This window comes from Paecilomyces variotii (assembly GCF_004022145.1).
Source record: "Paecilomyces variotii strain CBS 101075 chromosome Unknown C8Q69scaffold_2, whole genome shotgun sequence".
Classification (NCBI taxonomy): Eukaryota; Fungi; Ascomycota; class Eurotiomycetes; order Eurotiales; family Thermoascaceae; genus Paecilomyces; species Paecilomyces variotii.
Window position 1 is genome coordinate 4,267,169 of NW_021167141.1, and position 23,077 is coordinate 4,290,245.

The following is a 23,077-nucleotide window of genomic DNA, read 5'->3' on the forward strand; positions in this document are numbered from 1 at the left end:
ATGTAAACCAGATATCTTTCAACGATTCGTTTTATATTTTCAGAACGCATGACAGAAGAACGTGGAGTCTACTCTAGAGCGAAGCTCGCTTGAATTCTCTAGCAACTTGTCAGCCTATTGATATCTGTGGCTGGAGCCAGAAAGGCGTGGGAGAAACCCGACAGCAGGTCTGCCTGTAGGCAGGCTCCGACATTTTCTTTCCAAACACATCAGAGAAGTACTTGACTGAACTTTCCATCCAGAGCTATTAGGACTCTTGTATCGTACGGATGACCATAGTCTGCAACAATACCCAAATAGAATCAAAGGGGATATGATGCATATAGCAGTTGTGCTTGGAAAGCAAGCACCTGCAAAGGTATCATTAGCAACGAAACTAGGTAACAAGGCAGTGTCGCAGGTAGGCAAGGCTCTCTGGACCCCTCCTGCTTCCAGCCAGTAATGAATGCAACAGAAGCCCACTCATGCGGCGCAGGCGTCTAGAGATAATGATAAGTTGATGTGTTGGTCCAAAGGCGGTAGCGACTGGCTGACGCTGTTTACCGTCCAGCCTGATGGCGCGAATTCACGGCGGCAAACGCATCAACATAACCCCCCCCTGTCCCTCATCCCCTCTTCGCTCTGTTTATTTATCTCGTCATTCCTCATTAAAATTTCATCTGTTCATTTTTTTTAACTGAATCTGCAGATTTACTCCCATAACTGATAGTTTACATTCACGGTTCGATCATCCAACACAGTCAAGCACTAGCGTCTGTCTTGAAGACAGCCCTAGAAGGAACCATCATGAAGTCCAAAGGGCAAGTCCTATCCCACAGATGCACCGCAGAATGTCGCTAATCAAAGGACCAGTATATGCCATGAATTTGCCAGGTCCGGGACCTGCAGGTTCAAAAAGTGCAAATACCTTCACGAGAAAAGCTCTCGCGTGCCGCAGAATATCGACAGGAAGGAGCAACCCAAATCAAAGTCTGCGATACTATCGGATTCAGAGAAAGAACTTCGTGCTTGGCAAAGAAATATCCCACGAGATACCGAGAGCGTACGGCCACTCCGTGGAAAACTCGCTGCATTCTTCCAGGAAGCACGTCGTTTGATCGAGATCGACGTCGGATCGCTACAAAGCGTGATCAAATGCCTTTCTCAAGAAGGTGGTCTACGGCGTGTCCATGAGCTTATCGATCAGGACTTCGATCTCATGTTGATTCCATCTAGAAAAGAGGAAGTCTTCAAGACTCAGATCCTTCCCTTCTTTGAGATAGTCTCCCATCCCAATGTTCTATCGTCCTTGATCATAGAACAATCACTTGGTACTATCTATAACTTTCTATATGGAATTGAGGGAACCAGGGCTTCGACTTTGTTCAAGTACGTTGGTGATGTCTTGGCAAATGCGACAGTGGATGAAGACTATGTGGCACGATTCGAAGTATCCGTCCATGTGTTTTCTCGAATCGTGGACTTGAACTCGAACGCGTTCATACATGAAACTCTGAAGACGCAGGCTACGAGGATTGAAGAAATATTGCTCTCTCTAAACCAATCTAGGCGTTCTCTCAATCTTCATTATGCGACTGTCTACTTGAAACGACTCCTTGACCGATTTGGAATCGGAACACGCTTGCCATCGGCCCTTGCAGCAGACGAAGGGAATAAGAATCAAAGACAGAAGGGTAACAGAAAAGTCCCATCTTTCATTCTTCAGCGCGAGCCACCGGGTGGTCGCCACGACAATGACCACATGGACATATGCGATATTCGTATATTGCCGAGCTATCAAGAAATATCCAGTACCCGCCAGGAGTATTTACCCGTTACTGATCCATCGCAATGGCACGTTGATGGTGTAGACGGCCTCCTGGACCGGAACTTTCGCCTACTGCGAGAAGATACTGTTGGACAACTTCGAGATGCAATCCACCAAGAAATTCACCGGCCCCTTCACACTACTAAGATACAGAGGAAGACTCAACAGCGCACCTATGTATATCATGACGCGCGAATCAATCAGTTCTCCTGGGATCAGATCTCAGGTCTTCGTTTCCAGGTAGTCTTTCCACAACCCGTGAACGTGCGCAATTTACCACAGCGGGAGCTCGAGGCTTGGTGGAAAATGTCTAAACGACTACAGTATGGTGCTCTTGTCTGTTTGATGCTGAAGGATCAATTCATCGTTTTCTGCACCGTCACCGAATCTCGAGGATCCGCACCTCACAATGGAACACAGAAGACACAAACGCAAGAACAGACTGTGAGTACGATACTCTGGAACAACGTACCAATGGCTTCGGTGATGCTGGAGCTTGTCGACAAAAGGGCAAACATTTTTCAGGCAATCCTTGACCAGTACACATCTACGGCACCTCCTTTCGCTCTTATTGAATTTCCTGGTGTCCTCCTTCCTGCGTTCGAGCCAACACTTCGTGCGCTTCAAAGTATAAAAAAGGCCAGAAATCTTGCTCTCTCGGAGCTCCTTGTATTTACCGGTGAAAATTCTACCATTGAAGCAGTTTCTTTGGCTCCACCGGTCTATGCCTTGAAGCCTGGATTCGCTTTTAACCTACGCTGTTTGACTAATACCGAAACGGACTTCCTAGTCTATCCTGATCAGCCAGCAGATACCTCATATCTGCAACAACATTCCAGTCTTGATGATTCTCAGGCTGCAGCTTTAGTCTCCAGCCTCCAGCGTCGCATCGGGTTGATTCAAGGCCCTCCCGGGACTGGGAAGAGCTATACGGGTGTAGCCCTCATTAAGACGCTGCTAGCAAACCGACATGGTGGAACTCACCTTGGACCAATTATATGCGTCACATATACCAACCATGCTCTTGACCAGTTGCTCGAGGCTCTCATAGACAAAGGTGTCACGTCCAATATTGTCCGTATCGGATCCCAGTCTAAATCAGAGAGGCTAGCGAAATACAATATACGGACTATTTCGCGTGGAGTTGAGAGGACTCGGATGGAAAAAGCTCAGCAGTGGGACTTGCACCGAAAGTTAGAAGAAATCGAGGAAGACTTCAACAGACTCCGTCTCAAAAAGAAGATTTCTGGTGCCCGTCTGAAGTATCATCTTCACAACGAACATTCATATCATTATAGGAACCTATTTGGACTGGATGAAGATGGATTTCGTGAGGCTCGCAATGATGAAAATCCAGGTGCCAACATCAACAAGTGGCTACATGGAGGCGCACGGGGAAGTCCGATCATTCGCCCTCTGGAACAACTGGAGTCATTGAACCTTTTTCACATATCTCGTGACGAGCGCCAGGCCTTGTATAATCACTGGATTGGAGAGATCAGAGAAAACTTACATGATCAGGTGGTTCAGCTTTCCTCAGATCACTGCAATGCAAAGGCTGAGTTTGACGGCGTTCGCGACGAACTAAACCTGCGATGTCTGAATCAAGCGGATATCATTGGCCTCACTACCACGGGTCTAGCACGTAACATGAATATGCTGCGAAGGCTTCAGAGTAAAGTCATGCTATGCGAAGAGGCTGGAGAGGTTCTGGAAGCACATCTGCTGACGGCTTTATTGCCGTCTATAGAACATCTGATCCTCATCGGTGATCATCTCCAGTTACCCCCCAAGGCTCAGAATTATGATTTGTCACGAGAGAACCCTCATGGAGGCGAGCAATACTCGCTAGATGTCTCATTGTTCGAGCGCCTAGTAATGCCAACTGATGTCATGGGCTCGGGTCTCCCTTTTAGCACATTGGAAACCCAACGTCGTATGCACCCGTCCATTGCCCAATTAATTCGGGATACTCTTTACCCGAAGTTGAGCGACGCTCCATCTGTTTCGGAATACCCTGAAGTTATCGGCGTCAAAAAGAGGCTATTTTGGCTTGACCACAGGAATCTCGAGATGGACGCGTCAAATATCGATGCTATGGCGACGTCCCATTGGAATCAGTACGAGATTGACATGACTACGGGGCTAGTGAACCATTTAATTCGCCAGGGCACATACAAAAGCACTGATATAGCTGTCCTGACCCCATATCTTGGACAGCTTCACAGACTCCGGCAGAGGCTTGGTCAGTCATTTGCAATCACACTCGGTGAACGGGACCAGGACGAGCTCGAAAAGTCCGGATTTGAAGGAGAGAACAGTGCAGCAGCTCCAGCCATGAGAACTACATTACTTCAAGCCCTTAGGATCGCCACCGTGGACAACTTTCAAGGGGAAGAAGCCAAAGTGGTTGTCATTACGCTAGTCAGAAGCAACCCCCAAAACCGATGCGGCTTCCTGCGCACTTCAAATAGGATCAACGTACTGCTCTCCCGAGCACAGCATGGAATGTACATCATTGGGAACTCACTAACTTATGCCCACGTTCCAATGTGGTCCAATGTGGTTGACATCCTCCGTCAAAGCGGCAATATCGGTACGATGCTAGAACTACAGTGTCCTCGACACCCAGAAACACCAATTTCCGTATCTCGCCCAGATGATTTTCCACGAGTTTCACCCGAGGGAGGTTGTGACCTTCGATGTGTTCACCGTCTGTCATGTGGTCATGCCTGTCTGCAAAAGTGCCATTCTGACAATTTGCACAATGCGGTCTACTGTCTGGAGCCCTGCCAACGACCACTTAAGGGATGTGCTCATGGGTGTCCCAAGAAGTGTGGTGATCCTTGCCCATCGAAATGCACAGCCAATGTCTTCAAAAAAGACAGAATACTCGGATGCGGTCACTCAATGCAGAACCTGCCATGTTGGCAAAGCCAGGACCTGTCTACCGTGCGTTGCACAGTGCTTGTCGAGAAAGAAGTACCTACTTGCCATCATACTGCCAGTATTCCTTGCCACGTTGATGTCGCATCACTTGGATATTCCTGCAAAATGCAATGTCGTCAGTTATTACCATGTGGCCACAGTTGCCAGAACCGATGTATGGACTGCATTACCAAGGACGCAGCTGGTAATGTTCAGATTAACCATGGCATCTGCAAACACCAATGTGGTCGAAATCAATCCACATGTGCACATGTGTGTACTACACCATGCCACGGTGATAGCCCATGCCCTCCTTGCGAACTACCATGCGATGTACACTGCGGCCATTCCAAGTGTATGCGAAAGTGCTATGAACCATGTGCTCCTTGTGCCGAAGAAAGGTGCCTTTCTACCTGCCCACACAGCACGTGCACGATGCCTTGTGCCGCACCCTGTGATCACGTTCCATGCTCGCGTCGATGTGAGAAACTACTTGCATGTTGGCATCAATGTCCATCTGTTTGCGGGGAAGCCTGTGTAACCCCTGCCTATTGCCAGATATGTGCCAGTGAGGATGTTCAAAACCAGGTGGTTGATTTCATCCTTGGAGAGACCTACAAAGAGATAAACCTGGACGAAAACCCATGCATCTTCCCCAAATGTGGTCATTTCCTCACCATGGAGAACATGGATGCGCTGATGGAACTGAGGCGACATTATAAAGTTGACGCTGATGGGAAACCCATTGCCATTTCATCCACATCAGATCCATTCTCCATGGAAGATATCAAGAGGTGTGCACATTGTCGTGGTCCACTAAGAGATATCGCCCGATACGGTCGCCTCGTGCGTCGTGCTCTTTTAGACGAGTCCACGAAGAAGCTGATTGTCTCGATGAATAGAGAATATGTGCCTCTTGCACAGGAAGTCTCACAGCAGATACAATTACTCCAAGACACGAATATTGGTGAAAGGAAACTTCCTTGGCCCAAGTCCATCCAAATCAGAGGTACACGCAGTGAGCAGTGTAAGAAGATGAGGCAAATCATGAATCAACTAGTCCCAGGAAGGTGGAAGGCAATCCTCGATGTCCGCGGACGTATTCATGATTACTGTAATCGTGTCGCTTTGGAGGAGCAACCTTTGATCCGAGTTTATAACATGGTTGAGTATGCACGGCGTCGCAATATCACGTCCAGATCGTTCGAGTTTGACAACAATATGCTACAAACGAAGGGTCTGTTACAGGGGACCGCACTCAGCCTCCGCGTGGACATTGCTTTGCTCTCAGATCTGTTGACGTTGAAACAGCGGACCTCTGGGGCTGATTATCAGGCTAAAGTTGAAATTTCTTTAGAAGAATCGATGACAGACTGTCGAAACTTAATACGTACGGCAGAGAATTCACAACGCGTCCCTCAGCAAGTCGAGGGCCATATCTTCCTCGCACAGCTCCACGCTCTAGAGCGTTCTCATGCTACATCTGCTGCTGCCGGGGAGGAGCATTTCAAGCATTGCCGGGCAGCTCTGGATCAAGCACGATTGCTTTGTGATTCCCATCCTGGACAAGCAAAAGGGCTGTCAGAAGAAGTCGAAGGAGTCGAAAAGATGCTTACCGGTTCCACATTCTATACGACTGTCACGAGCGAAGAGCGAATGGCGGTTGTTCAGGCCATGGCCAGGGAGTTCAGCGGCACTGGACACTGGTACTATTGCCGCAATGGACATCCTTTCACCATTGGGGAGTGTGGAGCTGCCATGCAAAGGGCCGCATGCCCAGAATGCGGTGCACCCGTAGGGGGCCAACACCATCAAGCTGCTGAAGGAGTAACGCACGCGTCGGATATGGAGAGGGAGTTCGCCCGGATGAATTTGTAATCCACAACTTTACATGCAGGAAATATGTTTGAGTTTGATCACGATGTTAGTATTGAGTCAGTTAGAAGCTTCAACCCAGTTCATTAAGTTGAGCATAAAAGCATACATCCACTCTTCCGTTGTTGCCCGTTTGGAATAGAAAGTAAGCACACGATCTGTGTTCAACCTGTAGACCAGACTAGGATGTGAGCTCTATGTAACTCATGTAACTCACTCGACTTTGGATGTTAGCTGATCCTACGTAGGCTGATACTGTAAGGGGGCAGCGCTACTAAGACGGTTACCGTTGATATACTCTTTAGTAGGAATAATCCCGCCACTTTTGCATTTATCCTATGGCATTGACCCATTTAAAAAATATAAAGAAGAAAATATCCTAATCTCTCAGGTGTTCGGCAAACCACAGAAGAGCCTGGATGAAAGCCGCCTCTTTAGCATAGCGGACGACGCTCTTACTTAGATCTCCACGGACCGCGAAGCTAGAAGAAATCAGCACGTTATAAACCACACACACGGGAATACAATAAAGAGGACGTGTAACCAAGTACTTACCCATGCGCGACGCCGCTATAGAGACTGAGATGATAAGGCAGCCCGGTCTCTTTCAAGATTTGTTCACTCTCATGACGTTTCTCCGGGGGGAAGATCGCATCTGTTTCTGCAGCTGCGATTGACAATGGTCCCTTGATATTGCGCAGCTCTTCTGCCTCGAGATAACTCGGATGTGCGGTATAGCCCGCATCCACCTTGCCGGGCTTGAGATGTCGCGCGACGTATTTACCACCAAAGCAGTAGCCAACTGCGCCAATTTTCTTATCAACACAATGAGTGGTTAGCTCTGCAATTTACTGTCTCACACCACAAGATTACTTTAATGCACATACCTTGATTCCGTATTTGGACCGTAGCGCAGTCACGCAAGCATCAACAATCGGATCGACGGTCTCTGGCGTATGGGCAATGCCCTTAGGATGGTATTTCCCGTTGCGCCATCCCTGCATGTCGAAATCCCCTGGACGATTCAGCGGGATGGGGTCGTTGTAAAATAGGTCAGGGACCATCACAACTAGTGGTGATAGTCAGCTCTCGCTTCTCAGCTTGGGGATATTGTGCAGGATACGTACAATAGCCGTTTTCAGCAAATGCATCAGCAATAAGTTGAGCATTGATGAATCTGTGTCCAATCACGTCGGTCAAACTATAGGATGTTCAGCATCAGTGTCTCTAGGTATATCCGAGTTTGCTATGAGCGCGGGGTGTCTACATCAAAATGCCCTTGTCTGTGTCCTTGTTTTCGGGGCTGATGGTATAGATTTCAATGTCGACGAGTTTACTCAGCGTTCCCTTTGCGGTGCCTTCATGCTTGACACCTTGATAGCAACAGAGTCCCGGAGGAAGAGAGGTCATGGCTGCGATGGTTTAGAATAGGTAGAGAAAGACCGAGGAAGATTGCAACTTAGATGGAAGCAGTGGGAGCTAAAGTGATTGTGAAATCCTGGACTAGTGTTTATATCGTCAATGATATGTGATGATTGCACAATTCTTTGTTCTCTGCGATGTAAACTTCGGAGGTCCGATGCTACCCCGCGGACGGAGATAAAATCTATCAGGAGTAACATCGGCCGACATCGCCGAAACTGGATAGTTATCGTTATGTATTACGCGTGTGTTATTATGTTGAACTCTCATTTTTGACTATTTACAAGGATTTAAATGATTCTTCAGTGGCGATGGTTCATAGTTGGATATCCGGAGGCTAATTCCATCTGATGGTCATACCTGAGGTGCGAATACAGATGAGACATAAGAAAGTCGAACTATAAGAGGATCAACCTAACATTGCTTCAATATCATTACTACTATATCATCCAGAATATCATTAAGAAATCATTCAGAATGACAAAGAAGCTACCTCTGACCTTTGCCTGCGGATCGTATGACCGGACAGACGACCTCGCGAAAGGAGAAATACAACCAGCTGGGATTGATCTGAACTACATCTCAATCGACCATCCCCGAGATATATTCGATCGCATGATCGGCGGGAAGGAGTTTGATGTCTCGGAAATGTCCTTATCGGAATATATCTGTCGGTATGCCGATGGAGAGCGAGATCTGATCGCCATTCCTGTCTTCCCTTCAAGAGCATTTCGACATGGCTACATTACCATCAACACCGATCTGGTCCAGAAACCAACTGATCTGAATGGAAAACGCATCGGGGTTCAACTCTATACTATGACTGCTGCTGTGTGGATTAGAGCCGCGCTGGCTGATGCTGGTGTTGACTTGTCCACCATCACATGGGTAGAGGGTGCATTCGACAAGCCAGGACCTCACGGAAAGGTCACGCCAAAGCCTTTACTTCGTCCTGTGAATAGGATAAAAAACGAAAGTGGGAAGTCTCTCAGTCAATGCCTTCAGGATGGTGATGTCGCCGCTACCATTGGTGCTGAGACGCCTCCGTGCTTCGGGAAGGCCCCAAACATCCGACGCTTGTTTCCTGATACTAGGGAAACAATGAAGAGTTATTTTCGACAAACTGGGATTTACCCAATCATGCATGTTGTCGTGATCAAGAAGGAAGTCGTTGACAGATGGCCATTCGTCGCGACTAGCATGTTCAATGCATTGGACGACTCGAAAATCCTTGCCTTGCATCGCATGAAGTTCGGCGGCACGAATAAATACATGCTACCTTTCTTGCAGTCGGATCTGGAGGAGATAGAACAATTGTTTGGAGGAGATCCTTGGCCTTATGGCATTGAGAAAAACAGGAAGACTTTAGAGGCTGCTGTATCGTATCTTTATGAACAGGCAATGATCTCGAGGAAGATCCCAATCGAGGAACTATTTGCTCCTATCAATGGTCGTAATTTGAAGGTTTGATCTTTTTTCAATAATCACTCTTTTCTGGTCTATCACATCGAAGGTTCTATGAAGTATTCTACAGGCTATATATCTTATTATAAAGAATCGACAGAATAATGCGGCATCTTGCGGGAAATGTTGCTATCGCTTCATGAAAGCGACCGTCATCCAGTAGTTGTATGTTTTCTAGTTAGTTGATGAAGTAGCCCCATTCGCCGCCTTCTTCTCTTTAATCCTCCTCTCCTCTCGTTCACTATATCGATCCGCAAAAAGATCTAGATGCGGCCTCATCAAAATCGTATATTTGACAAATTCCTCCATGCAATCCACCAGTCGATCCCTGTTTCCGCTAGGCATAAGCCGTTGATCACCAGGTTGTCCTTCATCGGGGAAATGTGTGTATGCCTTCGGAATTGAAGACTGGTTCGGGATGGTAAACATCCTCATCCACCTCCCGAGGATACGTAATGAGTTGACCGCATTGAATGATTGCGATCCGCCGCACACTTGCGCGATTGCAAGGGTCCTGCCCTGCGTTGGGCGAACACTGCCGGTACTGAGTGGAATCCAGTCGATTTGGTTCTTGAATACCGCGGTCTTTTATATAAATAGAGTGTAAGCGTGAGATTCATCAAGCGTGAGATTCATAGTTGGAAATGGAGAAAAAGAATCACTAACCAAGTTACCATGCTGTTCAGGAGAAACCCAAACATGTCCATCACTCCATACACTCAACTCCCTGAGCTCTTGCACCTTAGGATGATTATGCTCTCTATCATTCTTCACTGGCAACCCTTCCGGATCGAAAACGCGCACATCACAACCTAGCCGGAATAGTATCCGCGAAGCTTCATACGCAACAAGACGCGAATATGATCTCTTGCGAAGACTTCCATATAACACGAGGACTTTCAGTCTCTGATTCGTATTCCGCAGATCTTTCTCCGCCATGTCCAGCACGGTGGTTAATTCTAGGTCGTTAACCCAACAACCCTCGGCTCCGCTGTCCTCTTCGAGGATGAACGGACGATATTTCTGACGGATATCGCGGTCATCGTCCTTTTCTGATATTGCGAGAGATCGATATGTTTTCTCGCTTCCAGCGGTATATCCCATGGTTGTAAGAGAATATCTGTGGCGTGGTCTTGGTAAAGCCGGACGGGTGTTGAGTCTCAGGGATGCTCTGAGACCAGAATACATGAGTAAAGACCGCACACCTCTTGAAATCCAATCCCCAGATATACAGAAATTGAAATGTTTGAGGAAGCTATATTTTTGATATATATACAAAGAGAGATCAATAGCTCGCACGCAACATAGCCATGTCACTAGGAGATCCTGATTGGTCCCGCATAACCAAAAGTAGCAGGCTAAGCCACAAGGTAGAGGCGGATGTGGACGGCAAAAGAAAAACCCGCGATCTAATCGGATCGATAACCAATAAAAACATCATGGTGGCAAGATTTGCTGGTCACCGAATGAGGCTTTCTGCTAATGGATTCTCTGTGGACCTGCAATGATTAGTGATTTTATATGTCTAGATCCTCGTCGAGATTGAGGAGGATCATTTTCAGTGCTGCTGGCAACATCGAATTTTGATGGCAATAATAATGTCGGCTTATCCAACACTCCAGAACAGCAGACGTAGTCATTCAGTCTCTCCCTTCAGCTCTTTTCCTTGCGGGTTTTTGCCTTCTCGGGGATAGCAGGAGATTCAGATCTCAGTGCCTTCTGCATAGCTTCCTTAACCACATCCTCTTTGATGGCCACTTCCAGGAGAAGCTCATCGCGTTCCCAAATGAGCTCGACCGCAGCGGCCACCGGGCCAGCCAGCAGTGCAAGATTAACCAATTTCACTACCAAGGAAGTCCACCCGACCTTCCCCAGGATCTTCTTGTGCGCCGAAACATACATGCTGATCGCCCACAGCAGAACTCCTACGGAGCCAATCAGCCAGTCCCACTGCAAGAAGATGTGTACACCTTCAGTAACAGACTGAACACGAAGCGTGGAATATTTCCAAGGGAATGTCAGGCCAAAGACCGCATTGTGGTGCAACGCAGCCGCGTACTTCTCGCTAAAGAGGACGGGGACAAGGCTAGCAGATAGAGAAAGCACCACACTAGCGACGTAGGTGACGGATGCACTGGCAAATGCAAAGAAGTATACTCTGCGGAAGGCTCGTCGCAGCACTATGGGAGAGTTGGCCTTCTCCTTGGATGCGAAGGGCGACAGCACCACATAGACGGTGGTGAGCAGGACGGCAACGTAGATAGGCCATGGCTGCCAGATCGCAACGACGAGTTGCTTCTGGTCATAGGAAAGGAATTGCGGGGTTGGAAGGACCATCAGTAAGGAAGGTACATGATACGCAATGAGGAAAACGAGCGGGATCGCATTAAGAATCACTGGCGGAACAGCGATCGCGCGAGCAGAAGGTGCTCCGACAATTGGAGACAGCCACAGTTGAAAAGAAAAATACAATGGCGTTGCGAAGGCGTATGTGGCCAGTTGAGCAAGAACGCCATCAATTGACGAACTGTATTTTCCTCTCCCGTTAGACAGGGCCATGTTGATCCACAGAGGCATAATGGGAGGCTTACAGAGATATTATTGACCAGCTGTTAGCGTTTCTCCATGACTCCAGAACAACCAGGACCCAGGCAGCGCCCAGAGAGCCTGAAAAGTTGATTGCCTGCAGGGTCAAGGACGGGTTGCTGCCATCGAATACAGTCCAAAAGAATGCCCCCAGGAGAGTCAAGGTACTGTCAACAGCTTCTATACCCGCATAGATCGTCCTTAAAGGCTCCTTTGTGCCCGGCAGTGTCTTGGCGAGTATCGACTGGTCAACAAGCTCAAAGAGGCCATTGTCGCGTGAGAAAATCCATATCGCGTAGACGGCAAACGCGCTCAGGGCTGGCAGGATGTATTTTACAATTCTCATGGTGCAACCGTGCTATCGCTGGTGGTCTATCCCAGGAAGTTGGAACAAGCTTTAGAGGATGATATTCCAGTTTCCAGCACAGCTTAACTCTGCATCCAATTCGACGGGTCTTGGAGTTGAAACACGCTGCCAATTAAGTATGTGGGCGCAGAATTGTTTGGGTACAGCCACGGTGAAATCCTTTATCATTTCTCCATGTGATGCGTCTGCAGCTAAGATCGGGCCGAGGTGTACTTAGAACAAGGCGGCAACTGTGATGATACTCTTCCGCCATTTTGCATGCGGACTGACTAAAGCCTTGCAGCCCATGATCTGGAGGACACTGGTTGAATGTCTCATTTGCTCGGCAATCGACTTCTTTCCATCCCATGTGAAGACTTCGATAGCGATATACGCGGTTCCCCTCGATTTCAATAAATTGATATATTAATTCGGTAATTTAATCGTCGTCGATACGCGGAAGGCGTTTACGCATATGGACTGGATTAGTACTTAGGTTACTGCAATGTAAAGCGGCATGTTCTCAGTTGTTAGTAATGATCTGACAGTTGTGGCTTTTTATTCAATGGCACAAACCCGTAGGGAGAATTGAAGTATTGTTTACCACTGGTGGTTCTCTCTCTCTCTCTCTCTCTCTCTATACCCTACCTTGCTACTGCTGTATACTTTTGAGAAGTACCATATAGTTGACGAGTAGTTTCCCTGCTGATTGGTCGATAAGCGGTCCACAGGGTGAGGGTCTCATATTGTTTGATTTGATCTCCTTTCCATCCTGTTCGTTCAGTTGTGTTAGTTATAGATGGTCCAGGAACGCAAGAAACATGTGTAAGCAATTGCATGACCAAAGAAATGGAAGTAGGGTGTGTTCGGTCTGTTCAGTGATGGCGGCGAAACACAAGACGACGCTGAATTAGCTGCCAGCTAAACAGAGCATTGTTCCGGTATCTTGGTCCTGTTATTCTCCGATGCGTCCCCGGACTGGACCATCCTGGCTAAGGAACAAAGAGGCTCATAGATAAGGCGCAGTGATCCTTCTTAATCGGTTCTCTGCAGGGTCCCTGGAACTGTTCTGTACTGGTGCCCAGCTCGATAACGAACCTCCACGATCGACAGCTTTCCTGGAGGTAAGTAAGCTCCGGTTTGGGGGTGAGATATGTGAGCGTTGCCCAAACAGGCGTTAGCAAGAGACAACGAGCGCATCCTAGTGGCGAGTGACAGCAGCTAAGACGGCTCTAGATTAGAGAGATGGAGATTAGTGTCGCCTGTGGGAGACTTGGACGACGACAGCAGAATGCGGTCAACGATCAGCACGTCCGGTACGGATTCGTCCATCCCACGGTTCAGACGGACGAGGATTGGATGCTGGACCGGCCGTTCGACCATTTCCTATTGCGGCGTCAGAATAATTAATAACCAGAAGGGAAAGCAGAAAAGAAATCGTAGTGGCGCCCGCCAGAAAAACTTGTGCGCCGTGGGAAACTCGGCGCCTGACAGGCGACGCTCCGCGGTGCGCAGAACTTTGGCGTCCGAAGTCCCGTTCGAGCTCCGCGAAAGAAAGTCTCCCGCTGCAACCCAGAGATCTCCAGCTCTTAAGCTCTCAAGCTACTTACCACAAGCTCTAACCAGCAAGCTCTGCGGCTCTAAGTCAGAACTGAAACGGACGACTCTCGAGCTTCACCTGGATTTCGTCTTGATGGTCCAACCGTGACGTCTCGAAAGTCGCTTCATCGCATGTCATCGATCGGCCTGCCAGCGCGCACGACTTCACCGCGAGAGGGCATATAAAGCAGTCTGCCCGTGTGCCCCTCCGTCCCTGGTTCCTTACTCCTGCAAACCATGTACGCTGTCGAGCAAGACAGGTCCCATCCGGTTCTTACTCCACCACCACAGCTCTCTATGGATCGCATCCCTCCGCCGTCCTCAGCGTATCCTACGCCGGGGTCCGGGGGTCCGTTGCGATCGTCCGACCATCTCGCTCCGGTCTCGACGATACACGATGGCCGTATCTGGTCTCTACAGGTGGTGCAACAGCCCATCCGGGCGCGCATGTGCGGTTTTGGCGACAAGGTCCGTTTCGAAGCAGACAGGGGTAGTTGGAATGGCGTTGGGAGCTCGACTAACGGAGATGCTGTAGGATCGAAGACCGATCACACCCCCGCCATGTATCCGTCTGATCGTTCGAGATGCGCAGACAGAGAAGGAGATTGATATCAAGTAAGGAACATTCCGGGACATGACGCCGGTGGTTGTCTCCAGTGGGAATGGGAAATGGGAAACTAACAGGCCTTGTTCTCGCAGTGAGATCGATACATCCTTCTACGTCCTCACGGTCGACTTGTGGAATGCAGAAGGCACACGAGAAGTGAACCTCGTCCGACACTCTGCGACATCACCCTCGATCTCGACAGCGACCTCCTCTTCGTATCCTCCTCCGCCACAGAATATGTCACCCACCTATCCTCCGTACCCGCAAAATCCATACAGCCAGCCGATGGGCTATCCGCCTATGAACAGCTACTACCCGCAGAACGGACAGTTGACATATCAGAATCCTTACGGAGCCAACCCTCAGGCGGCCTACTATCCTCAATATTACCCTGGCGGCCATATGCCACCCGCAGGCCTGTCGCCTGCCACGGCACAGCAGCCAATGTCCGCTGGGCCTGGTGGCATGTTCACGCGAAACCTCATCGGCAGTCTCAGCGCCAGCGCCTTCCGTTTGACTGACCCGGACAACAAGATTGGCGTCTGGTTCATTTTGCAGGATCTCAGTGTGCGAACAGAGGGCACTTTCCGGTATGTCTGCCTTACAGCTACATTTGCAGTCCCCTTTAACTAGAACTTGTTACTTACGGAGGGAAAAAAAAAAATTAGACTGAAAATGAACTTCGCCAACGTCGGAACGCAATCAGCAGATTCAAACGGCACGCCTGTGCTGAACCACGGCTCTGCCCCGGTTCTCGCGTCTGTCTTCTCTGAACCCTTCCAGGTTTTCTCCGCCAAGAAATTCCCTGGAGTCATTGAGAGCACGCCTCTGAGCAAGTGCTTCGCCCTGCAAGGCATCAAGATCCCCATCCGGAAAGACGGAGTGAAGGGGTCACGAGGACGGGGAGGCGATGGCGACGATGATGGGGACGATTACGATTAGGCTGGAGATGTTAGCTGCGGATGGGGATGTGAAATGACAATGGAAATGTGGAAAACCACAAAAGCAGAGCCCGGTGGAGTCAACATGAGATATCCTTTTCATTTGCAGTGCGTCGGGGTTTCTTTTGGATTCGGGTTCATTTCGGGATCGGGGTTCGGCGGGTATTATTGTTGTTTCCCTTCTCTGGTCGGGTATGCAACGGACGGATTGTATTGCTACGAGTCGGGGCCTATGGTTTAATAGGGTGCTTTTTGTACGGAGCAACGGTGGTTTATATACTTGGAAACGGAACGCATTTTTAGAACCAACCCTCTTCTGGTGGCCTCTGCAGGATCATCCTTGTATCGCGTCGACGTTTTATATATCCAGGCTTAACTATATCTTCGCTCTTATGGTTAGAACAGAAAAGGAGGCTCCTACCCTTACGGACCATGGAAAGAGCTTTCTAGGTACAGTAATCTCGCGAGGATACCCTGGTTCCAACGTCATGATGCCCCTGCGACGACAACTGGTTCTGGTTCTGTCGGGGCCACATCTTGGTCCGCAAGTTTTGATACCGTGGGACGAGAGAGATGATGAAACAACAATGAGGTTGGCCATGATTTGCCTAGATGATCGTCGTGTTAAATAACTTAATTATCGCTATAGAGAAAGATACATGAAATATATCTCCGCAGCATAAAAACAACCTCCATGATCAGCCATATCACTTTAACACTACTCGTGCATACTTATCTATCAGTATCTACTTACACAGTACTAGAAACCCATCAACTACAGAACTAACACATACAATCCTCAATAATAATAAGCCAGCCCCTATCCGGAAAATCCTTCCCCAGACCTATTGCACCCACCTCAAAGACACCACCCCCCTGCGCGCAGACTCAGAGAATGCTAATAACGTCGAATTATCCACATGTTCTACGGAGCGCTCTAGATTTTTGTGCCCGCGTGTTAAAGCAGATTTTTTTTTCTTCCACGGATGCGTTGGGAAGTTTACCCGCGGATATACTGTAAGTATGGGTATGGTAGGATCTGCGGTGCCGCATGCGGAAAGGACGGAATCTTTCTTGTTAAGGTCGGGTGATTTATGCGATGCCAACAATTATGATCTATCTATTTACTAGAGGAGGAGTATCAGATGGTAGTAATTATTATCTTCGATTCGAACATGTCTGGGAGTTATAATGTAATGCCCCTGCCAAGACTTAATTCGAAAATTAATGTATAAAAAGTCTGATATGTATCCTGATATTCTGCCGAGCATCCGAGGGATTTCTGTATTGGGATATCAAGTATTATTATTATGATTAATTTATGCTAAGCAGCCCATTAAAAGCTTCATACTTAGTCCGTATTATATTATTATCTCCACTGTGGGGTGGCGCGGCGGTAATTACCCAATGTATTATTACAACGAGTATGTATGGCATTCTGGATATATATATATACCTTGGCAGTCAAGCATAAACAAGGTCGCACATGGCTGACACAGCTGATATCATACTGTCTCTAATACGATAGATCGAGAGATACATATACAGTACAGTCCATTATGTGGCGTACTTCAGGCATCGGAAACTAGAACTGGCAATACGTAATGGCTACGTGCCTCAGGAGAACGAAAAGGAAGCGCATCCGAGATGCGGATTAGAGGTATAAAGAAAGTCGCAAATAAGAAGGAGAGAAGAGCAGGGGGGTTTAATTGGGGAGAATCTCATATTGTCTCGTGTATCTATCTTTTTCAGACGCCGGTAATTCCATCGGGACCCTATACTCGCTATCATGAGGCCGATAGGGATATATGATTTTATCATCGTTGGCGGTTAGTACCATAAAGAATGAATATTTATATAGAGTAGTTATTTATTTTGTGCGATTGCTTATATACTCATGTGTGTTGCAGGTGGTACGGCTGGGCTTCTGGTTGCCGGTCGACTCGCTTCCAATCCACGGGTCAAAGTACTTGTTATTGAAGCTGGAGCAGGGTAAATATTATCATCACACGTAGAGCCCGTACTGGCTAAGTGAAACAATATCTGACAGCAACTCTAGTGATCCAGAAAGTGTTGAGATGATAACTACACCCGCCCTGGCCTTCCATCTTCGCGAAACAGAATATGACTGGGCCTATGAAACTACATTGATTGACAAGCCTGGATACAAACGTGTGGAGGCAGCTAATACCCGCGGCAAAGTGCTTGGTGGAAGCAGCTGCTTGAATTATTATACTTGGTTGCGCGGCAGTGCCTCGACTTACGACGACTGGGTTGAGTTTGGCGGCGAAGCATGGAGCTGGAACAATTGCTCCCAGTCATTTATTACGGTGAGTTTATAACATCTTGCTTCTACTTTCCGAATTACTTTCCCTTCATCTTCAAAAAGTCATGCTATTTTCTCTGACAAAGCGATATATCGTAACAGCCTGTTACTTTCCATGACCGCCAAAGGATATTAGACAGTCCTCCTGTGAATGCTGCCGCGAATACAGAAGATTCACTACTCCAAATTGGCCCTGCAACTCCAATTCCTCTGGCAGAGCTACTCACGTCTGCATGGAAAAGCAGAGGGTACCCGGTCACGAATGATATATTCAATGGCAATGTGGATGGGATGACACATGTCATACGAACAATCCATAACGGCCAACGGTCGACGAGTAACTGTTTTATCAAGGGCTTACCGAACGTCGAGATCCTTTCAAAAAGTCATGCAGAACGTATTATTATCAAAGATGGTTCTGCCGAAGGAGTATTGGTGCATACACCCCGAGGCCCGGAATACTATAAAGCGGACGCGGAGGTGGTTGTATCATGTGGAGTATTCGAGTCTCCCAAGTTGCTCATGCTATCCGGCGTCGGTCCACTTGATCACTTATCCTCGCACGGACTGCCTTGTATCGTCGACTCAGAACATGTCGGACAGCATCTGCAGGATCATCCCGTTGTGCCGCATGTTTTTCAAGTCAAGGAGGAATATTCCATGGATAGGGTCTTGAGACCAGGGCCCGAACATGAACAGGCGCTGGAACTGTATCGGGAAACGAAGACTGGTCCGTTTTCAAGCGGGTTATTGGAAATGAGCGCTTTTGCAAGGATTGATCATAGACTGGAGACATGTAAGGAATGGAGACACGCTCGTGAAAGCGTTAGAGCAGATCCATTGGGGCCTGGAGGACAACCACATCTGGAGTTTGACTTCTTGGTAAGGATTCCCTTCTTTCCTTCCTTCAGTGCTTTTTGTTAACTATGAACGAACTAACCTGGAAATACCTATCCAAGCCATGCTTTGCGCAACCATTCCAGCCACACATACCGTCTCCAGAAACTGGCGGTCATCTCACGGTCGTTGTATCGCTTCTTCGACCACAATCCCGCGGAACAGTGAAGCTTCGATCAGGCAATGCCGCGGATCAGCCTGAGATATGTCTGAACTACCTCTCCGACCCAGTTGATATTATTGGTCTTCGAGAAGGGATCCGATTCATCGATGAGGTCCTTCTGAAAGGCGACGAAACCAAAGACCTCATTATTGGAGAATATCCGAACTCCCTTCCCCGTGAATCCGATGAAGAAATGGATCGGGCCATTCACGAACGAGTTACAACTGGCTATCGTATGGTGCTATTTCATACATAATAATTACCAAACATTGCTAACTATGTCAACAGATCCATGTGGAACTTGCCGTATTGGGAAAACAATATCCCAAGGGGTGGTCGATCCCCATCTCCGTGTCCATGGTATCGATCGCCTGCGGGTGATTGACGCGTCGGTATTCCCTATTATTCCTGACGGTAGGATTCAAAATGCTGTATATATGGTTGCTGAGAAGGTGTGTTGGTCGTCGCTGAGAATGGAGTTGTATTGGCTGACATTGTCAGGGTGCGCACATGATCAAGCAAGATTATCAGCAATGGTGGCCACAACTACACCAGCCCTGGTCGCTCACAGGGACACTGAGAGGTTGCAAGGAGAGAGCTGAGAGGATATGGTCGTTATCATGGAAGATTGTAGGGGAGAATAGAGAGGTGTTGAGACAAGCTTGGAATGAATAGTAGGAATCGATATATTCTCTATTCTTGCAGTTTAATATGTAGATAGCATTGACTGAGAAGTGAGTCTCGTATATGTTCACTTAACGCTTGACATTTAAGTCTGGATATGATTTCTACATGTACATAAAACATGTCATGGCGGATTATCCAAGGATCAAATAGGCACGTCATGGTCCTTTGCCAGACTGTGCTTTTGAATTCACCAGCAGGTCCTCCAGAACATTGAAAACGAAAACAACAAATAGGAACCACGCGTAGTCATGCTATTCAATCCAAAAAAGATCCCGAAATTCTGTGCACCAACGCCTGTAAGGTAGTAACGCCTGGCCATAAATCGTATATACTATAAGTGGAAGAGGGCCACTGAAGAAGAATAATTCCCCTCTGGTGTTCATCCAATATAAGCCCCACCGGGCCCAAAGAAATTGTATGGCGGGTTCCCTGATCCGTTAATCGCATCATACAAGTCAAAGGCCGAGGGGGCGAAAGGAGATCTGTTATTGTACATATCGGCGTCAAGATCTGTCATGAACGCTGACATTTGAGTGGGTTCGGTGAGAACTGGCCAGGTACCCAGTGCTTCGCATGTTGGCACTGACACCTGGGTGATGTCCAGATTCGCTGCTGAGGAGGTTCCCGATTCTGGTGAGATGACATGCACATTCAGACCTGCTTTGAGTTCACCTATGAGGGCCTGTGGGAACACGTATTAGCTGAATTGACAAGCCTACGACTAGAAACAGGATTGTCGAAGGGACAGGACAAACCATCAGGATGTTTAAGCACTCCCGGAAGGGCTGGCTACTGCTGGTAATCTCAACCAGAACATTTGTCCCCTTTTCAGCAGCATCGAGTTTCTCATATGCTTTGGGATCTCGTCTGTTCGCTAATACGCTCATCAACAGCGTCATCACCGCCGTGAAAGTAACGGAAGGAAGAAACCAATAACAACCCGCAAGAAGACCTTGGGACTGTAACTGCACCGCAAGTGATACCTCTTGCATGGCCGCCTTGATGCATGCCATCGCACAGGCAAAGGAATGGATCTGCGAGCTATTCTCCCCGGAACTGGGTTTGCGAATATGATGCAAGAACGGAAGGTAGAGGGCCATTTGCACACGGCAATGCGCTATGAGGAGCAATATCTCGGCTCGTCTGAGGAGTAATTGAGCAAAATGCACAATAGTTCGAAACAGGATTGCAGCTTACCGTATATCATCATTCGGTACTCTCAGGTACTGCATGCGGCTAACTTCGGAAAACCAAGTTTCCAATTCCTTTTCGATGCTCAGTACCACCTGGTAGTTGACCCGAAACGTGTTCTCGGATACGAAGGAATATTCGTCGACCGGGTAGATACACTTCAAGATCCGTTCCTGGATCATAGTAAGTCGAGTGTGTGCATTGGCAGCCGTCAATAATGCCTTTTCCTTAAGGAGGTTCTCTCGACTTTCTCGAGAATTGCTCCGCGATGAGAGATCGTCTTCCACTTCGCTGGGAAGATCCAGGTCCGTTATGTCCTCGTCCACTAGCCTCGGGAGACCGAGAATACAAGTCAGATAGACATCCAAGGTCCAAAGAGTCCAGAATGAACGCTTCAAAACTTCTTTGGCAATAGGGTCCTCCGTTCCTTCAATGCAGTGCGTCTCGCGCACTCGTCGCATCGCAGCAACACCAGCGCTGACAAAGTCGCGACAGGTCAGAGCCATCGATCTCGACTGTAGGTAAATGGCGATAGTCAAAATCGCTTGTAGTGAGGAGATGTCTCTGCACACGGCGAAATCTAGTAATTGTCGAGCGAGTCTGAAATACTCCTCGCTGAACAGGGAAAAGAAAAGAATAAGAAATCAGCTATTTAGTTCATGATACATCGATCTTGGACAGTCAGCGCACCTTCGGTCTTCACCACCACTAAATAGCTCACCTAGCGCGCAAAGACTAATGAGAAGAGGCAGCTCCTTATCCTCAGTCACGCTTATTCCGTTTGCCGAGTCTTCGTAGAGTCGGTCGATGGCTCGATCGCAGGAGGGTCGATGAATGAACGTGAGAAGGCAGAATGCATTTTCCACAGCAATACTGACGAGCTCCTTTGCTCTGCTCTTCGTCGGTAGTACACCCGTGTCAGACATTATGCGGTTTCCCAGATGGAACGGAGAGATGGACCGATGCCACCCGAAGGCTTCCCGCAAATCCATCTGAAGCAATATTTGTTGTAGCGAGTTGGTGAGCATCTGACTGCAACGGTCTCTGATAGTACAGAGCAGGGCCAGACGTCCGCAATGGCTGTGGTAAGTATTGCACCATGCTCCGCCTCCTTTCCGACACCCTCCTCGTTCAATCATTGTGTCCAGGAATATCCCGCGACCACCATCCCCATTTGCTAACGACCGGAGGGTTCCGCTGACTTCTTCGGTGCTCCATCGCGTGTTGCGAGTGACTTCCTCGAGCAGTTGTTCTGGGTTCTTCTCGCTGATCAGACGGTCCACGTCAATCGAGGGCCAGACGGTGCGGAAAATCGTCTTGAGGTAGAATAGTTGGGTTTCTAGATGTTCGATGTACTCTGGGCGCGAACGTCTCCTTGAAGATTCGTAATAGGAACAGTCTGCACGGGAGTACGCCTAGGTATTAGAAGAGAACAACAGCTGAACCTCGGAAAAGGGCAACAATTGGACTCACCGAGACCGCGTAGATCGCATGGCCGGCACGGACTCTCACCATCGCACTTCCACTTCTTCAGTCGACACCGGTCGCATGCTCTTCTGACACGCTTCGCAACCGTTCGTTTTGCTTTGTCAGTGGGATCAAGGGCGGCGGATTGGTCTGCTGGCGTCGAGTCCTTCGATATCGCGCTCTGCATCTTCGTTTTAAAGAATTAGATATGTTTGCCAAGAAGATGACGGTTGACAAGGGGAAGATCTTATGGCGGGGGCCGTTGTTCCAGCTATTATCCGCATTCTTGGGACAATTCTCGTTCACGTCACGGTCCATCTCTCCAATAATGGTTACGCTAGGAGAACGATAACGGCGGCTTCCAACGACGCTACAGGGGCGCTATTCGAAGCCGATGCGGGTCTGGAGAGATACATTAGCCTGGATGTTCATCTTCCTTGGCGTACGGGGTTTCGGCTTCCTTTAGAAAAAGCCCAGTGGACCGGCTAAACAGCAATTGCTATTGTCTATTGGACTGATTGAGCCTTGAGTTCGGACCTAAATCATCTTCACTTTCTTACCCCGCGCCACCGATTGTCATGGTTAAGTTTCAATATGATGAAATACGCGCGCGAGGAGTTCGCCTAGGTCTTGCTCTGGCATGGTTGAACCTGTATTGTGCATGGAGTATCATGGTCACTTGCAGAATCTCATCTTTCCCTATCGTTTTGGATTTGCTGCGGACGGAAATCGCGGAAGCAGGCTTGATTTTCCATGGCATTTGCTTCGGAC

The 23,077-nt window shown here is 48.3% G+C and overlaps 8 protein-coding genes across 8 annotated transcripts; 4 read left to right on the forward strand and 4 right to left on the reverse strand.

Moving 5' to 3' along the window:
* Window positions 1–662: 662 nt before the first annotated feature.
* C8Q69DRAFT_429576 (putative NF-X1 finger and helicase domain protein) lies at window positions 663–6,613 on the forward strand (the record flags this gene model as incomplete). The annotated part of the gene is made up of 2 exons (XM_028628472.1): window positions 663–800; window positions 853–6,613. Exons 1-2 carry the CDS (start codon window positions 787–789, stop codon window positions 6,611–6,613), a joined length of 5,775 nt encoding a protein of 1,924 aa, XP_028488354.1. The 5' UTR covers window positions 663–786.
* A 105-nt stretch (window positions 6,614–6,718) lies between these two features.
* Window positions 6,719–8,228, reverse strand: C8Q69DRAFT_459862 (dienelactone hydrolase). Its single transcript, XM_028630109.1, has 5 exons — window positions 7,878–8,228; window positions 7,738–7,811; window positions 7,498–7,679; window positions 7,166–7,425; window positions 6,719–7,092 (listed from the first exon to the last, which is right to left on the reverse strand). The coding sequence occupies exons 1-5, from the start codon at window positions 8,018–8,020 to the stop codon at window positions 6,990–6,992; spliced, it is 762 nt and encodes a 253-aa protein (XP_028488355.1). The 5' UTR covers window positions 8,021–8,228; the 3' UTR covers window positions 6,719–6,989.
* Window positions 8,229–8,371: 143 nt separating this feature from the next.
* On the forward strand, window positions 8,372–9,793 carry C8Q69DRAFT_181267 (hypothetical protein). Its single transcript, XM_028625868.1, has one exon. It carries the CDS (start codon window positions 8,510–8,512, stop codon window positions 9,500–9,502), a length of 993 nt encoding a protein of 330 aa, XP_028488356.1. The 5' UTR covers window positions 8,372–8,509; the 3' UTR covers window positions 9,503–9,793.
* On the reverse strand, window positions 9,587–10,916 carry C8Q69DRAFT_181258 (arsenic resistance protein ArsH). Its single transcript, XM_028625867.1, has 2 exons — window positions 10,163–10,916; window positions 9,587–10,081 (listed from the first exon to the last, which is right to left on the reverse strand). The coding sequence occupies exons 1-2, from the start codon at window positions 10,682–10,684 to the stop codon at window positions 9,671–9,673; spliced, it is 933 nt and encodes a 310-aa protein (XP_028488357.1). The 5' UTR covers window positions 10,685–10,916; the 3' UTR covers window positions 9,587–9,670.
* C8Q69DRAFT_181257 (hypothetical protein) lies at window positions 10,917–12,907 on the reverse strand. Its single transcript, XM_028625866.1, has 2 exons — window positions 12,088–12,907; window positions 10,917–12,023 (listed from the first exon to the last, which is right to left on the reverse strand). The coding sequence occupies exons 1-2, from the start codon at window positions 12,426–12,428 to the stop codon at window positions 11,150–11,152; spliced, it is 1,215 nt and encodes a 404-aa protein (XP_028488358.1). The 5' UTR covers window positions 12,429–12,907; the 3' UTR covers window positions 10,917–11,149.
* Window positions 12,908–14,038: 1,131 nt separating this feature from the next.
* On the forward strand, window positions 14,039–15,673 carry C8Q69DRAFT_181284 (VeA-like protein). Its single transcript, XM_028625869.1, has 4 exons — window positions 14,039–14,495; window positions 14,563–14,642; window positions 14,727–15,224; window positions 15,303–15,673. Exons 1-4 carry the CDS (start codon window positions 14,265–14,267, stop codon window positions 15,574–15,576), a joined length of 1,083 nt encoding a protein of 360 aa, XP_028488359.1. The 5' UTR covers window positions 14,039–14,264; the 3' UTR covers window positions 15,577–15,673.
* Window positions 15,674–17,026: 1,353 nt separating this feature from the next.
* Window positions 17,027–19,643, forward strand: C8Q69DRAFT_459871 (hypothetical protein). The gene is made up of 7 exons (XM_028630110.1): window positions 17,027–17,404; window positions 17,486–17,567; window positions 17,635–17,905; window positions 18,004–18,783; window positions 18,861–19,194; window positions 19,250–19,413; window positions 19,463–19,643. The coding sequence occupies exons 1-7, from the start codon at window positions 17,365–17,367 to the stop codon at window positions 19,634–19,636; spliced, it is 1,845 nt and encodes a 614-aa protein (XP_028488360.1). The 5' UTR covers window positions 17,027–17,364; the 3' UTR covers window positions 19,637–19,643.
* Window positions 19,644–22,335, reverse strand: C8Q69DRAFT_459874 (fungal-specific transcription factor domain-containing protein). Its single transcript, XM_028630111.1, has 4 exons — window positions 21,530–22,335; window positions 20,846–21,454; window positions 20,404–20,791; window positions 19,644–20,330 (listed from the first exon to the last, which is right to left on the reverse strand). The coding sequence occupies exons 1-4, from the start codon at window positions 21,976–21,978 to the stop codon at window positions 20,028–20,030; spliced, it is 1,749 nt and encodes a 582-aa protein (XP_028488361.1). The 5' UTR covers window positions 21,979–22,335; the 3' UTR covers window positions 19,644–20,027.
* Between the last annotated feature and the right edge of the window lie 742 nt (window positions 22,336–23,077).